General features: G+C 50.6%; 3 protein-coding genes across 5 annotated transcripts in view; 2 read left to right on the top strand and 1 right to left on the bottom strand.

The window, feature by feature from the left end:
* LOC137463965 (zinc finger protein 208-like) overlaps positions 1-15,724 on the top strand; it is a 1,270,300-nt gene that overhangs the window by 796,742 nt on the left and 457,834 nt on the right. The gene's annotated exons all lie outside the window — the stretch shown is intronic.
* LOC137463966 (zinc finger protein 271-like) overlaps positions 1-15,724 on the bottom strand; it is a 1,077,684-nt gene that overhangs the window by 805,184 nt on the left and 256,776 nt on the right. The window lies entirely within an intron of this gene.
* Positions 13,002-15,724, top strand: part of LOC137463986 (olfactory receptor 14A16-like) — a 55,710-nt gene continuing 52,987 nt past the window's right edge. The window contains exon 1 of the mRNA XM_068175320.1: positions 13,002-13,239. Coding sequence (XP_068031421.1) covers positions 13,002-13,239 — 238 coding nt within the window. The remainder of the gene's footprint in view (positions 13,240-15,724) is intronic.

Here is a 15,724-nt window from a genome sequence, read left to right as displayed (position 1 = left end):
GATGGATTTCTTGTTTTAAATAAAATATATGCATATTCATAAAGTGTTTTGTATATGCAACAGATTACCCTCCTTAAGGAGTAAATTTTCTTTTAACGGGGTCCTTTTCCTGGCTCACTTTTGTCCAGAAAGAGGTACCCAGCCCGGGCTGTAACTCTTTGCTGCTATTGTCTCATTAATTGTCCTAACTCTAATTGTTTAACCTTTATTACTACACTTGTATTATTTTTATAACCATTTTATTTTTATTTTTATTAAACTTTTCTAAATTTTTGAAACAAGTGATTGGCGTTTATTACATCCACTTTATTCCTCTTGGCTCCGTCTGGCCTCTGCTCCAGCTCCTTAAGGCATCACAGCAGTCCAGGAGCCGGAATGTGGAGGAGCGAGTGCAGCTCCTGGAAACAAACTGTGCGCTTCTTCCTGCCCCTCTTCGCTCTCAGAACCAGCCTTAAAGGTGCAGAACTCATTTCGGGCTACACGGACCAATGGGGGCACGGGCACCGCGAGGTCACCCCAGCACACGGCCCTGTCAGGGTCAGGGGGTCCCGTCCCCGCCTCATCTCCGGGCTGCCGGGGGTCCCCCAGCTCCGCTATCGCCCCTTCCCCTCTCCCCGCCCCGGGGGTCCCACGCTCCGCAGCCCCGGCTCTCACGGGGATCCCCAAAACCAATGTCCCGCCCTGTCAGTACCGGGCCAGCCCCGCCTGGACCCCCCTGGACCCTCCCGAGGGGCGATCACAGCTCCCCTCCCCCGGAAAAAGCTCCTCTTAGGGACGCCCGGAGGGATCCGGGGCCGGAATCTGCCGGCTCCGAACACTCTCCAGAAAAATCCTCCCGGAGACCCCTCGATAGAGGCGGGGCGAGCTCGGCCTCCCCCTCCCCTGCGGCTCGGGGCTGGGGGCGATGCTCCCGGGGCAGGGGGTGCTGCAGACCCAGCGTGCGAGCGCTGCGAGCGGCGGGATCCTCCCGCTCCTGCTCCTGCTGCTCCTCCTCCTCCTGTCCCTCCTCTTCCTCCCGCATCCCCTCCGCTCCCAGCCCGGAGCTCCCTTTCCCACCCCTCTGTCCCGGGCCGCCGCAGCACCGGCTGCTGCGTGGGGGCAGCCCCCGATCGGCCCCAGGGGTGGGCAGGGGGCTCGGGGACCCCCCCGGCGCGGATCCGTCCCCCCGGCCCGAGCCCGAAATTCCGCTCCCGGGCCCGCGGGGCTCTGCGGGTCCGCCCGGCAACCGGTGAGTCATCGGCGAGGAAAGCGCTGGTTGGCTGGAAATTGTCCAGCGCCTTCTCGGATCGGCTGGAATTGTGAAAGGCGCTGCGCCCCGCGGGTGTCCCGGGGAGCTGCGGAGTCCGGGCCGGAGCCTTTCCCTGTTTCTTTCTGTCTCTCTGAGACCTTTTCCCGATTGCTTTCTCTCTCTCTGAGATCTCTTTACTATTTCTGTCTCTCCCTTTCTCCTTCCCATTTCTTGTTCCGTCCAATCCATGTTCAGTCGAATCCGCACGTTGCGCTCCCATGCTCTCATTTGCACCTTCACTGGGGCAGAGGCGTCTCTCCCTCACGGGATCGTAACCCGCGGGCAGGGTCCGTTCCCACCCCAATCGTTCCGAGATTCTGTCGGGGACTCGCTTTCCTTTCCTCCCTCCCTCTGCCTACAGCCGGGAATGTGCTGGGAAATGTCCAGCACAGCCACCTTTGCTGCGTGCTGCAGGAGCCCACGGAGCTGCTGCACCTTGTCCCCTGGCCCTGCACAGCTCCTTGGGAGGCAGGGCAGGAGCAGCACCCTGGGAGCCTCGGGAATGCCCCTCTGGGATCCGTGGCACACACTCCCAGGGGCTGGAATTCCAGTTCCCAGCCAGGAAAAGATGTTCCTGCCCTTGAAGGCAAAGCTCTTAAGAAGGGGCCAAAAGCCAAGTGCAGCAAGATCCTACAGTGACATTTCACTGCCAGCCTTCCTACCTTCACCCATGGTTGTTGTAGCTCCTGCACTGGGAATTAAATCAGGGCAGGGTCTTTGGTGGCAGCTGCCCTGGCTCAAGGGAGACACGGAGAGAGAAACAGAGCAGGCAAAGAGAGGCAGGAGAGAGAGGAGGACACAAACACAATCAGCTGAGAAGGTGGCACTCTGAAAACAGAACTGCAATGGACTGAAATGAATGGGACAGAAAGAAATAATTTTTAAACTTTATTTCCTATCAAAATACAATTTCCTTCATTTCTCAAAACTTCCTCCTGCTGTCATTCAGCAGGGCTGTCAGAAAGTTCTTTGTTCTGAGTGGATGTTCCAGGCTGCAGCCACAAGGAAACAGGGAATGGGGACTTTCCTGCTCCTGGGGAGTTTGACATCCTCGCTGAGGAGAGGAGGAGGCAGCAGAAGGAAAGGGCAGCTGGGCTTCACCTTTCCTCAGGGAAGAGGGGATTTTTGGGACTGTGACATCACAGAGTTGGCTGTGACATCAGAGAATGGGCTGTGACATCCCAGAGCAGGCTGTGGCATCACAGAGGGGCTGTGTGACATCCCAGGAGGGCTGTGTGAGGTCACTGGGTTGGTCACTCCGCCCCAGCTCCCCCTCACAGTTTCTCCCAACAAGTCCAATGCTGTTCATGCCCAGCAGGGTCCCTGTCCCCCGGTATCCCCCTGGTCCACCTGGAGCCACAGCCCCCAGCAAAGGATGTTCCACAGGATCCACCCCAGAGCCTGACATGGGGAAAAGGGGCCAGGGCTGTGTGACCAGGACATCAAGGACGTGGATTATCCAGGTCCCTGCGGCCTGGGTTGGGTTCCCCAGGGCAGGAAAGATGTCTGGCAGCTGGAGCAGGGTTAGGGAAGGGCCTCCAAGGTGGGGCTGGAGCCCTTGGGCTGTGAGCAGAGGCTGAGGGAGCTGGACTTGTCCAGCCCGGAGCAGGGAAGGCTGAGGGGCTCCTCATCCCAGCCTGGCAGTGCCAGCGAGGAGGGGATGGAGAACACAGAGCCAGGCTCTTCACCGGGGGCCTGGTGGAAGACAGAAGCCAATGGGTGGAAAGGGAAAGAGGGGAGATCAGCCAGGCCAGGAGGAGATGAAATGAGTCAAGCTGGTTTCAGCATTTCCTCAACACCAAAAGCAGCCTGACCTCCCTTCTCCATCCACCACTGACAGCTTTGCAAATCAGGAATTGATGGAGATGTTTTGCCCCCACTGCAGGACAATCATCCTGATACAAGAAATTAATTGTGTTTATTATCTATCATAGTGTTATGAATGAGCACAAGAGGCTATCTATGCCAATTAGTGAAATTTATTGATTACAGTCTATGTATGAGAGCAGAAGCAAAAACAGCGCTGGACGGCAGGGGAGTCAGCGCTCCGCCAACAGCCGCGCCGCCCCACCCAAGTCCGTCTCCTTTTATCCCGCCGTCTTTCCGGATACGCGCCAGTATGATCTGCGCCTGCGCCCCCCGTTGCTAGGTGGTCGTTCCTCTGCCTCTTGGTGGTCGCAGGACGAAGGCGCCTCTTCTTCTTCACGGTTGTCCTTGAAACCTGGGGATTTTCTCAAGCACATATCATTGCAGCATAGGTCCGCCCACATGCCTTTGCTGTTACACATTTACAGAACAAACTGACCTCAGTCTGTTTCTTATCTCAGCCTGTTTCTTGAAACATTTCAGTACGAACAAAAAGGTCATTTTTTACAATCCCCCCCCCTTTTTCTTTTTAACCTTCTTTTTGTTCGTTAAAGCGGGTTAGTTCTTTCCTGCTAAGTTCTAAGTAATCTTCACCCGCCTCCCCCATAAGGGGTTCATATTTAGTACGAATCATCAGCAAATGGGCTGCTTCTAAACGGCTCTTCACTACGGCTACTACTTTATTAAGAATACAGGGGCCAAAGGTTAACGCCAAAATCAGTAAAATTACAGGTCCTGCAATTGTGGATAAGAGAGTTGTGAGCCAAGGGGAGTGAGTAAACCAGGTCTCGTACCAGCTTTGCTGGGACTCCCTCTCTTTCTTCCTTTGCTCAATTTGCTTGCGTAGCTCTGCCATAGTATCTATTACAATACCAGTGTGATCTGCGTACGTACAACATTCTTCCCGCAGGGCCACGCATAGGCCCCCTTGTTGTAAAAACAGTAGATCTAATCCCCTCCTGTTCTGTAGCACAACCTCAGATAATGATCTGACCGATTTTACCAGCCCATCTATTGCCTTCTCTATTCTGCTTAAATCCTCGTCTACTGAGATGCGCAAATTTCTCATACCTTGCTGTTGATTTACCAGGGAGGCTACTCCGGTCCCAATCCCAGCTCCCCCAACGCTTAGCAATACAGCTACAGTGAGAACCGTCAAGGGCTCTCTTTTTACTAGGTGGTGCTCAGGAGTTATCTGATGTTCTAATACATAGTCCCTGGGGTGGTATGATATGCGGGGGACTATTAGTACTTGTATACAATAGTCCGAATTCTCATTGAAATGGTCTATGGACAAACAAGGGGTAACTCCGAGGGTGTTACATACCCACTTGGTATTGGGTGCAGGTAAAAGCCATTTGGCTGTTTTATTACCCCCTCTAATGTTGGTTGTTGTGTTGCATAAATGCTGCATATCCACAGGCACTTTTCCCACACATCTCCCTTTCCCGCTTACTTGTGCTAAGGTTACTCCTGGGGTCTTATCTTCTTTCCCTTGTTTCCACAAGCATTCTTTAGGGTTTATTCCATTCACTCTTCTAGCTTTGGTGGAATTTCCTATGGCCTCATAAAAGGGAGGGTTTATCATATAGCAGAGCCAGCACCCCTCGGTGAGATTTGGATAGGTATGATTTAGGACAGTAAAGGTGGCTTGCATTACTTCCCACAATGCCGTATATTTTTTAGTAGGCACCTGCTGACCTGAACCAGTAGTGTTTTCAAGGGTACTCCCCGAACTTTTATTACCACCTGAATATGCTTCTTTAACGCCTAATTTTCCATTTATTGCTGGATTCGGACCCACCGGGCTGGGATCATGGGGAATCGGCTCCTTTTTTATCTGGATTAAATTTCCCAAGTCTGTTCCCTCTTGCCAATGTCTAATTCCCCAAGTTTTTCCTACCAACCATCCCACGTCATCAGGTTGGGTGACATTGAAATAAAAATGCGTGCAGTTTCCCCAACACTTGTCAACCTTCCCTACACAACCAGGAATCCATGCCGCAGGCTTCTTACATCCGAAAGGGCCATAACTGACCTTCAAGTACTTGTCAGGTCCTCCTCCTGGGGTAAACCCAAATGCTATGGTTTCACATCCCCAATAGGCACAGTAATAATGCCCTGGCCAATGACAGTACGCCTTCCCTGGGTTTGAAGCCGGGCACATATAGAACGATGTTATATTCAAAAGCTTCCCACAAGAGGGAGCTCGGGTCATGTTGCATACTCCTGCAACAAAGTTCGGAGCCCCGGAAGAAATGATAGATTGTAGTTCATGTAGGGTGTCATGAGTCTCCCACCTGCTTAAAGTCCATTTAAAAGGTTCATGCGATTTACAAGCACAAACATGCCATCTTAAGAGCAATATAACTAACTGCAGAGCTAGGTGGAATCCTTTGTAGGATATGGTCATTGGTGACATTAGTTTCTTTTTTTCCCTCAAATTCTCTCTTGTGCTATCTCTCTGTGAGCCCGGTCGGATTTCTATTATACAGGTCGACATTCTCCACTGGATAGAGGGGCATTTCTTTTCCCCACCGTGAGGTATCCCTCTGTCCTGCCTGTCAACTTGGTTGCTACAAGCTACAGGGTAAACCATCTTCTCGACAGCAGGGATATTCTTCAGGGGTTATGCCTTCCCTCTCCCACTTGTATCTTCGAGTATTCCAATTATGCTCTCTTAATTGTGGGATGTCACACCTGAGCTCTTTAAAGAGCTTCCGACACTTGACTATTACTATGTCGGTTAGGAACGGCCCCGAGGGTTCGTTGGAGTGATAGCAATGAAAGTCAGGATTTATTCCTTTTGTATAAATTTCCCACCAGGCAGGGGTACCTGCCTTTAATTCCCGGTTGGCTACTTTCCAATTTAGTACTTCCTGAGTTATTTTACGCTGCACCCTCCAGCAACGCTGACACACGCTTTTAGGAGCCCTTCCCCTCCTACAATGGGTCCACCACCGCTCGTTACAAATTTTGCAAATAAAGCATACAAATGGATAACAATTACAGTCTAGCCAACTACATTTCACTCTAATGTCGTCTTGATTGGCGTGACTCTCTCCAGTCCAAGGTTCCCCTCGGTTCTCTAGTCTTACAGGCCTATAATAAGGTTGATTTGCTAAATCTTCTAAATATTTACAATAACCTGGAGCTTCGGAGTCTCCAATGAGCCACTTCTGCAAATCCCAATTGTCCCCCACCCATAGGTCCTCAAAACCCGCAAGGTCCATCAAAGCTGTGAGTCCTCTCTCTGTAAGGTAAACTTCAAATCTCCTGGTCTCCCTTTAACTCTCCAGTCCTTCCTTTGCTGGGATCTAGGTTCGAACTGGGTAGGATCCACTGGTCCTTTAATTCGGCTGGCATGCGTCCATCCTTTTTCTGCTGTTCGGACTGCCGAATCAGTGGTAATTAGGACGAGGTATGGTCCTTCCCACTTCGGAGTAAGTGAATCGTCCCTCCAGCCTCGGACAAGGACCCAATCGCCAGGTTGTACCTGATGTAATACAAGATCTAGTGGTGGTCTTTGAGCCCACATTCCTTTTTCCCATAATTGTTGTTTATATTTCATTAGTATGCTTAAATATTTATTGATGCTTTGATCTGCAATATTCGGATTGGTATGAACTCGTTCAAGGGAATAGGGCATCCCGTATAGCATTTCAAATGGAGATACCCCCACATCAGCCCGTGGCTGAGTTCTAATATTTAACAATGCTAATGGAAGACACTTTACCCATGACATCTTAGTTTCCAATACTAGCTTAGTCAGTTGCTTTTTAATTTCTCCATTCATCCTTTCTACTTTTCCCGAACTTTGGGGGTGCCAAGGAGTGTGTTGTTCCCATCTTATACCCAGGGTGTCTGCCAGTAATTGTGTTATCTTTGAGGTGAAGTGGGGGCCTTTATCGGAGTCTATGGTCTGGGGAACTCCATATCGGGGTACTATTTCTTCTAATAAGATTCTAGTTACTGTTCGGGCTGTTTCCTTCGCCGTGGGGAACGCCTCCACATAGTGGGTTAAGTGGTCTATTATAACCAAAAGATACTTTACTCTCCCCACCCGAGGGAGTTCGGTGAAATCCACCTGCAGGTGCGCAAAGGGCATCTTTGCCACCGGCCTCCCTCCCAGAGGCAATTTCCTTAAATTTCTCCTATTTACCCGCAAACAAGTTGGACACCCCCTGGTGATGTTCTTTGCCAGGTCATGAAGACCTATGGTCATATATTGAGTGGCAAAGTGGTCTACGAGCCCTTGAGCACCCCAGTGCGTTTTCTGATGCATTTTGTTGAGCATTTGTCGAGCCACTGCCTTCGGCAAGACTTCTCTACCATCATTCAATTGCCATTTTCCTGATATCTCTTTTATTCCCAACTTTTCGAACCTGTCTTGTTCTTCTTTAGTAAACACAAGCTTTTCTTGATAAGCTACTCCCAAATCTCCTGTGGCTTCCCCTGGATTTTTTTGTTTTTCTTTTTTTAAGATGAATATCTGTAGTGCAGCTCTTTTGGCTTCCTGGTCTGCTGCATTATTGCCCCTGCTCCGGTAGTCCATCCCCCGCTGATGTCCCTTAAGGTGGACTATGGCTATTCTAGTGGGGCCCCTCAAGGCTTTTAGGAGGTCCACTATTAGCCTTTGATGCACTAAGTCTTTTCCTTGTGAGTTCATTAAGCCCCTTTCTTCCCACAGTTTCCCAAATGTATGCACTATTCCATACCCATATTTAGAGTCTGTATATATAGTGCCCTCTTTGTCTTTTAGTAATTCTAGGGCTCTCAATATTGCATATAATTCACAGGCTTGGGCAGACCAGGATTTATCTAAGGCACCAGATTCAATTATTTTCAAATTCGGCCCTCCCACTATAGCATATCCCGATTTTCTCTGGCCTTCGATTACCCTAGAGGAACCATCCACAAACAACCTCTCTCCCCCCTCCAGCTCTTCTTCTTCCAAATCGGGTCTAATTTTAGTCTGTTCTTCTATAGTGATTACACAATCATGGGACAAGGTGTCAGTTTCGGGTTCCCCGAAAAGAAACGAGGCTGGGTTTTGCAGGGAAGTGGTTTCTAAAGTGAAATTCGGGGTTTCCAGCAAAATTCCCTCATACTTAAGGAGCCTCGCATCCGATATCCATTTTTCTGCCTTCTGTTGCATTACACCCCGTATATTGTGTGGGGTCAGTACCTTCAGTGTTGCATTGAAAGTAATTTTCCTTGTTTCCTCTACCAGCATCGCGCTTCCTGCAACTATTTGCAGGCAGCCTGGCCATCCTCTACTCACAGGGTCTAAGATTTTTGATAAATATGCGATTGGCTTCCTTTTCCCTGCCCATTCTTGAGTAAGTACCCCATAAGCTACTCCATCTGCAACATTCACAAATAGAAGAAAAGGTCTGTTCAAGTCTGGAAGACTAAGAACTGGGGCATGAACCAGGGTTTCCTTTAGCTCTTGGAATTGGGATTCCTCTTCTTTTGTCCACTTAAGGTGTCCATCCTGGGTCAACTTGTGATACAAAAATTTTGCCTTTCCACTATAATTTTCAATCCATTGTCTACAATACCCAGTGAGCCCCAATATCTGCCTAATCTGTTGTTTGCTTTGTGGTAAAGGAAGGGAGAGGATCGCTTGTACCCAATCCGGGTCGATCCTTTTTTCGCCTTTCTTTAAATAATGCCCCAAGTATTTCACCTCTTCCTCTACAAACTGCAGTTTTGCTTTAGATACTTTTAGTCCTTTTAGTCCTAGGAAATTAAGTAATTTTATACTTTCCCTTCGGACCTTGTCTTCACATTTTCCTGCGATCAGCAGGTCATCCACATATTGAATCAATTTCACTTCTGGGTCTGTATTATAGTCTTGCAAAATTTGCTCCAGGGCCTGTCCAAATAAGTTCGGGGACTCGGTGAACCCTTGGGGTAATACTGTCCACCTTAATTGTTGTCGCCTCCCCGTGTCGGGGTCTTCCCATTCAAAGGTAAAAAAATCCCTACTGGCCTCATCTAGAGGACATGCCCAAAATGCATCTTTTAAATCAATAACACTATACCACTGATTTTCCGGCCCCAGATTACTTAACAGGGTATATGGGTTAGCTACCACTGGGAATCGGGCAATTGTTCGTTTATTGATTTCCCTTAAATCATGCACTAATCGATAAGACCCGTCTGCCTTTTTTACTGGCAGTATAGGGGTGTTGTAGGGGGACATACATGGTTCCAGTAATCCTTTATCTATTAACCTCTCGACCTCGGGCTTCAAGCCTTTTCGTCCTTCTAAGGAAATGGGATATTGCTTTACTCTGACTGGAATTTCAGGGTTTTTAATTTTTACCGTAAAAGGAGTTATTGCCAATTTCCCTACTGTGTCCGGATTATACCAAACCTCCGGATTTATTTCTTTTTCATCCTCCACCCGGAGCGGACAAAGTCTTATCATCAGCTCCTTTTCTACTACCTCAATTCGGATCCCTAATTCTACAATCAAATCCCTTCCCAAAAGATTAAAATCTGTTTCAGGTACCAGTAAAAAGTTTCCCACCCCCATTTTGGTTCCTGATTCCACTATTACTTCTTTAATAACAGGTACCTCAAATGGTTCCCCTTTTGCCCCAATTACGGTAGCAGTGTGACGGGATAGCTCACAACCCGGGGGTAGAAACCGAAGGGTCGACCTTTCCGCCCCAGTATCGACCAGGAATTCCATCTCCTGGCCCTGGGGACCCACTTTTAATTTTATCAAGGGCTCTTTGTGATATCTCTGGGTCCCCATAAAATAGAGCCCCTGACTCCCCTAATCTTCTTTGAATTCCTTCTCATCTCTAATTCTAACCCTACATTCCCTCTTAAAATGTCCTCTCCTGCCACAGTAGTGACAAGTCTTCCCCTCACCCCTTCCTGGCCTATCTCTCCCTTCCATCCCCTTCGGAGGGACCCGCTTCTGTTTCTCGTCTCCCTTCCTGCTTTCACGTACCGCAGCAACCATCATTCTAACTTGTCTTTTGTGTCCTTCCTCCTCTCTCCGAACATACACTTTCTGAGCCTCCCGGAGCAGCTCGGATAGTTCTCTTTCCTGCCAGTCTTCCAATTTCTGCAACTTTTTTCTAATATCATCCCAGGATTTCGACACAAACTGCACCTTGAGAATGGCCTGTCCTGCCGGTTCACCCAACTTTAATCCTGAATAGAGTTGGAGACTCTTTCTCAATCGCTCTAGCCATTCCGTAGGTGTCTCATCCTTCTTTTGCCTATCATTAAATGCCTTATTAATATTCTGGCCCCTTGGAACCGATTCCCGAATCCCGTCGATTAAAATGGTTCGGAAATGCTGCATATTAGCCCTGTGGGCTGCATTTTGATTATCCCAGTTAGGATTCTGGAGGGGCCATTTGGTATCTGCTGGGTCATTAGCATGTCCCGGTGCGGCATCCCAAACTCTCATCCCTGCGGTTCTAATCATATTCCTCTCCTCTGCCGTAAATAGAATGTTTAAAATGGACTGCATCTCCCCCCAAGTATACATATTCGGACCCAAAAACTGATCTACTCTTTCAGCCACTCCCAGGGGGTCTTCTAGCAAACTTCCCATTTCCTTCTTGAAATCTCTGACATCTCCCGAGCTTAGGGGAACAGAGATAAACCCTATCCCCGGTTGTGGCCCTCCCATTGGCATTTCCCTTAAAGGGTACAGTCCGCCTCTCGTTTGACTGCGTGTTACTGGGCCCCCTTCCCTCCGGGAGCCAGAGGGCTGATCATCACCTAAGTCTTCTTCTCCGGATGAGGGGGGTTCATTCGGGGGAGGAGGCGCATTCGGTGGAGGGGCATACGGCGGTGGGATTACTAATGAATCCTCCGCTTGTCTCTTTTTCTTATTCCTTAACTTTTCAGATAATTTATACACAAAAACTTCTGGATGCCCAACCCAGACCTGGGCATAACTCATCTCCTCTGGATTAGGAGGCTTTTTACTGGCCACCCATAAATTCAAGAGTTGCTTTACCCAGTCCTCCGATGACCCAAATATTGGCCAGAAGACTCTCTTGGAAATCTCTTTCCCTCCCCATATTTCTATACAGTAATGTATCATTTTTGCCTTATCTTTTCCCGGAGTTCCAGGGAAGTGTTCCCAATTATTCAGCATGAACCCTAAGGGACTATCCTTAGGAATTGGGGGAAGCTTTACCCCCGCCGGGGAGGGGGATTTACTCTTTCCCTGCCCCATATCCTCCGGAGTGCCTTCAGTCACTCAACAACACAATCGCTTCCCCTGGTTCGTGACCCAGGCCCTCGCGGGCTTAGGGAAATGCACTACTAAGGGTCCTCATTCGCTTGGGGAGTCAGACTGTCAGCTCCCCTCTCACACAACTCACACACTCGCCGCACTCCGGGATCCCACCCCCGCCCGAACGGATTCCGTTATACTCACGCGTCCTGCGTCTTCGTCCGGACTTTGTGCACAAACTTTGAAGGGGGTCTCCTGGGCCCGTTACCCTTCCTTTGCTTCCCTCTCAACGTTTTGGGTTCGTCAGTCGGGACGAAGGGGAAACCCCAAACTGGGCCCACTCAAAGGAGTGGATTTGGGGCGCCTCCCCCAGAGAGGGGTTCCCCAGGTCCACGATCCGAGTCACGGCACCAAATTGTTATGAATGAGCACAAGAGGCTATCTATGCCAATTAGTGAAATTTATTGATTACAGTCTATGTATGAGAGCAGAAGCAAAAACAGCGCTGGACGGCAGGGGAGTCAGCGCTCCGCCAACAGCCGCGCCGCCCCCCCCCAGTCCGTCTCCTTTTATCCTGTCGTCTTTCCGGATACGCGCCAGTATGATCTGCGCCTGCGCCCCCCGTTGCTAGGTGGTCGTTCCTCTGCCTCTTGGTGGTCGCGGGACGAAGGCGCCTCCTCCTCCTCACGGTTGTCCTTGGAACCTGGGGATTTTCTCAAGCACATATCATTGCAGCATAGGTCCGCCCACATGCCTTTGCGGTTACACATTTACAGAACAAACTGACCTCAGTCTGTTTCTTATCTCAGCCTGTTTCTTGAAACATTTCAGTATGAACAAAAAGGTCATTTTCTTACATGTACATGGCCGTATATTTGCCGTCTGGAGAGATTTGGCTAAGGTCTATGGAATTTATATCCCTGAGGATGATTTATTGGAGTTTCTTGAATATGCAGACACTCGTGTTTTTTTCAGGGATCTGGGTTTTTCCCTGAATCCAGAAGCTTGGAGATCCCTGTATTTCCTCATCAGGCAAAGCGTCATGCGAGATCTCCGAGCGTTTCGATACATGAGAATTTATTTCGAGCTTCTTCCGATAGTCTAGAAATGGACCCCTTTTTCGATAGTCCAGTCTTTGCAGCAGGTGCCCCCCCGCGAAAGGAGGGGGGCAGAGCCTTTTTCCGTGGCTCAGAAGTTTTCTTCTGCTTCTGCGCAGAGGGAGGTTTTTTCACCGTCTCCTCCACCTCCTGTTCCTGCAGCGTGTGAGCCCCCCTCCTCCCCTCGGAGGGGGCGGGCCCGCTCCCGACCCCGGCGGACGCGGAGACACCGCCTCCCTCGCCGCTCCGCCCGCCCGCAGCCGTGCCTCCTCCTCCTCCTGCCCATTCGGAGCTGGGAGACACACCCGCCGCTGAGAGCCCGCCTGAAGCCACTTCGGCAGGGGCGGAGGCACCGCCCGCGCCGGCTCCCCCGCCGGCTCCCGCGCCGGCCCCGCTCGCCCCTGCCTCGGAGTCGGCGGCCGCGCCTCCGGCACCGCCCGTCATCGCTCCCGCGGCGGCGGCCGCGCTCCCCGCACCGGCAGCCGGTCCTCCCGCGCTGGAAGCCAGCCTCCCGGCGCCGCAGCCGGCGATGGAGCCATCGGCAGCCGAGGCCGAGGACCTCCCCGCGTCAGCTCCGCCGCCGACATCAGCTCTGACGCCCGCGCCGGCCCCGCCGGTCCCGGCTGCCCCGCCGCCTCCCGCGGCTTTCGCCGGGTCCCCAGGCGCTGCCACCAGCAGCAGCAGCGAGCAGCAGCAGCCTGGGGCCGCGCTGGAGCGGACCCCGCTGCCTCCAATCAGCCCGGGGTCCCCTCCCGGCCTGTTCCCTGGTGCTGGCGCTCCTCGGCAGCTCCTTGCAGCTGCCGCGAAAGTGGAGGTTATGAAGTTTAGTGCCTTTCTGGGGAACAGAGTTTTTCTTGGTCCAATTCTTGCTTGGGTGGGGGATTCCCGCGGGAGCTCGAGGCCCCTCGTCCCTCCCGCTCCCGTTTGGGGGGCGGGGGGGATGAGTTCTGGGAATGCTGCCGCTGGTCTTGTGCCCGGAGAGCGTGGGGGTGCTGCTGCCAGGGGTCAGGGAGCTGCGTGCCGGCCCGGCCGTGCCGCAAGTCCTGAGAATCAGCATTTCTCTGGGGAAAGCACCTTCTCTGCTGAGCCCTGGGGCAGTTCTTGTGTCATGCTCTCGTTTGAGGTGCGGGATGAACAAAATGCTGGAGGAGTTGCCGTGATGCTGGCCGCGTGGTGGGGGCGGGCTGTGAAGGTGAAGATCCCGCCTCGCCGGCCGGGCTGGGGCCGATTGGTCCAGCCCCCCGGCCGGAGGGCACCGCGCTCCCCATGGCCGGGTTTGGGATCTTGGCTCCGCCCGCATGGACCGGGGCCGCCAGCTGCGCAGGGTCTTAAAGCCTGCTACTTGCTGGGCATTCTTCTGATCCCAAGAGTTCGGGAAAAAAAAAACAACAAAAAAAAAAAAAAAAAAAAAAAAAAAAAAAAACCAAAAAAACTCCCAGTATCATTGAAGTTAGATTTAAGATTAATTTAATAGAGGTGGTTGACAAGAGAACAAGAAAAAAGTGGTCGATTTAAGAGTTTTGGCCATGGCATTTCAGAGATTTTTCAGGTCTTTTTCTTTTTTATTTGGTGATGGGTTTTTGCACAAGAAAGGTATGTTTGCATGGTTGATGATCAGCCCAGAGTTGGTTTTATCGGTTGTTGAAGTCTCTGGGATGACATTCAGTGTTTTGGTGTTTGATAATTATATGATGTCGCATTTGGTTTTTCTTTATGGGTTTTTTAATGGTTATTTGGACTTTATTCAGTTGTTTTGTTTCAGGATTCAGCAGTTCTCTGTTTCAGCAATGAGAAGGACTTTTGAGGATGTCAAGATAAACGTTTCCAGACAATGGACACCTTCTCCTGAGAATCAGCTGTTTGGACTTTGAACTTTGAGCATTCTTTTCCTTGTTGTTTGGGTTTTTGTATTGTAAGCTTTGTTTTAGAGATTTGATAGATGGTTTGCAGGTAAAGGATCTCTGAACATTCCACATCAGTATGTGATTTGGCTTTTGATTGATAGCTAGCAGATTGATAAGGGGGCCTCTTGAGATGTGTTTGCTCTCTTTTGCAGGATCCTGCAGAAGACTTGCAGATGCAGTTTTATATATATTTTTTTTTTTTTTTAATTTATACTAAAAAGGTGATATGTGGCAAGCACATTTCTCTCTCTCTCAGGATTTTTATAAAGGTGCACAGAGAGAAGTGAAAGAGAAAACAATTTCTATTTCTGCTCCTTGTTTTTCTCTTGTGGAATGTGTTTGGAGAATTGTTTACCTAGAGCGAATGCCTGGTTGGATCACAGTAGATTGTTTGGGCCTGATGGCCAATCGGATCCACCTGTGTCTGGACTCTGGAGTACAGGGTCACGAGTTGGGAGTTAGGATAGTTAGAGAGAGTAGCATGTAGTTTTTAGTATCCTCTTTTATATAGTATATTAATGTATCATAGCATAATTATAATAAAGAAATCATTCAGCCTTCTGAAATAAGTCAGACATCATCATTCTTCCCATTGGGTTCGCCGACATCTACAACAGGCTGGGAGAGTGACTGAGCTCTCACTAGGGGAGGAATCTTCACAGGGTTTGAATGAATAATTCTCTGCCTCTAGGAAAGTTCAACTTTCATTCCTGGAGGCTTCTCCTAAGGCTGGCACATCCCACAGTTTCCATGATCTTTTGCAAGGGCTCTCGCAGTTCCTTTGGTGCAGAGGAGGTGGCCATAGGGCAGACAGGGCAGTACCTGCAGGCAGCAAAAGTGACAAAGACGTTAAAGGGGTGAGGTGGGAAGACAGGAGAGACCCCATGAGGGGAGAAATCTGCACAGCCCCTGGACACGGTGAGTCTCTGGCTGCAGAGCAATGCAGGTGAGTTCCTGGAAGTGTCTCTGACAATGCCAGCACTGACAGGACCTGTCAGAGTGGCTCTCCTGGATGTCCTGGCGTGGAGCAGAACAAGCTCCAGAGCGGGGCTTCCCTGCTGCCCCCTCAGAGGCACAGGACAGGTCCCTGCACAGGCAGAGCTGCCCCAGGGCCGTGGGGTGGGGATGGGCTCTGTGAGCCCTGGCAGGGAGCGGAGCTGGGCACAGGGAGATGCTGCTGGCAGGAACAGCCCCCCTCAGCAGAGACACGGGCAGGGAGGGACAGGGAGCTGCTGCCACAAATGCTGGGCAGGGGGATGTGGCACCTCCCTGCTGTCCCTGTGGCTCAGACACCTTCCCCCAGCAGCTCCTCCCCGGGCTCCTTTCCCATCCTAAGCAGAGCCCCTGC

Source organism: Anomalospiza imberbis, chromosome 33 (assembly GCF_031753505.1).
Source record: "Anomalospiza imberbis isolate Cuckoo-Finch-1a 21T00152 chromosome 33, ASM3175350v1, whole genome shotgun sequence".
NCBI classification, from domain to species: domain Eukaryota; kingdom Metazoa; phylum Chordata; class Aves; order Passeriformes; family Viduidae; genus Anomalospiza; species Anomalospiza imberbis.
The sequence above is the reverse complement of the archived record's forward strand: the minus strand, read 5'-3'. Positions and strand labels throughout refer to the sequence as shown.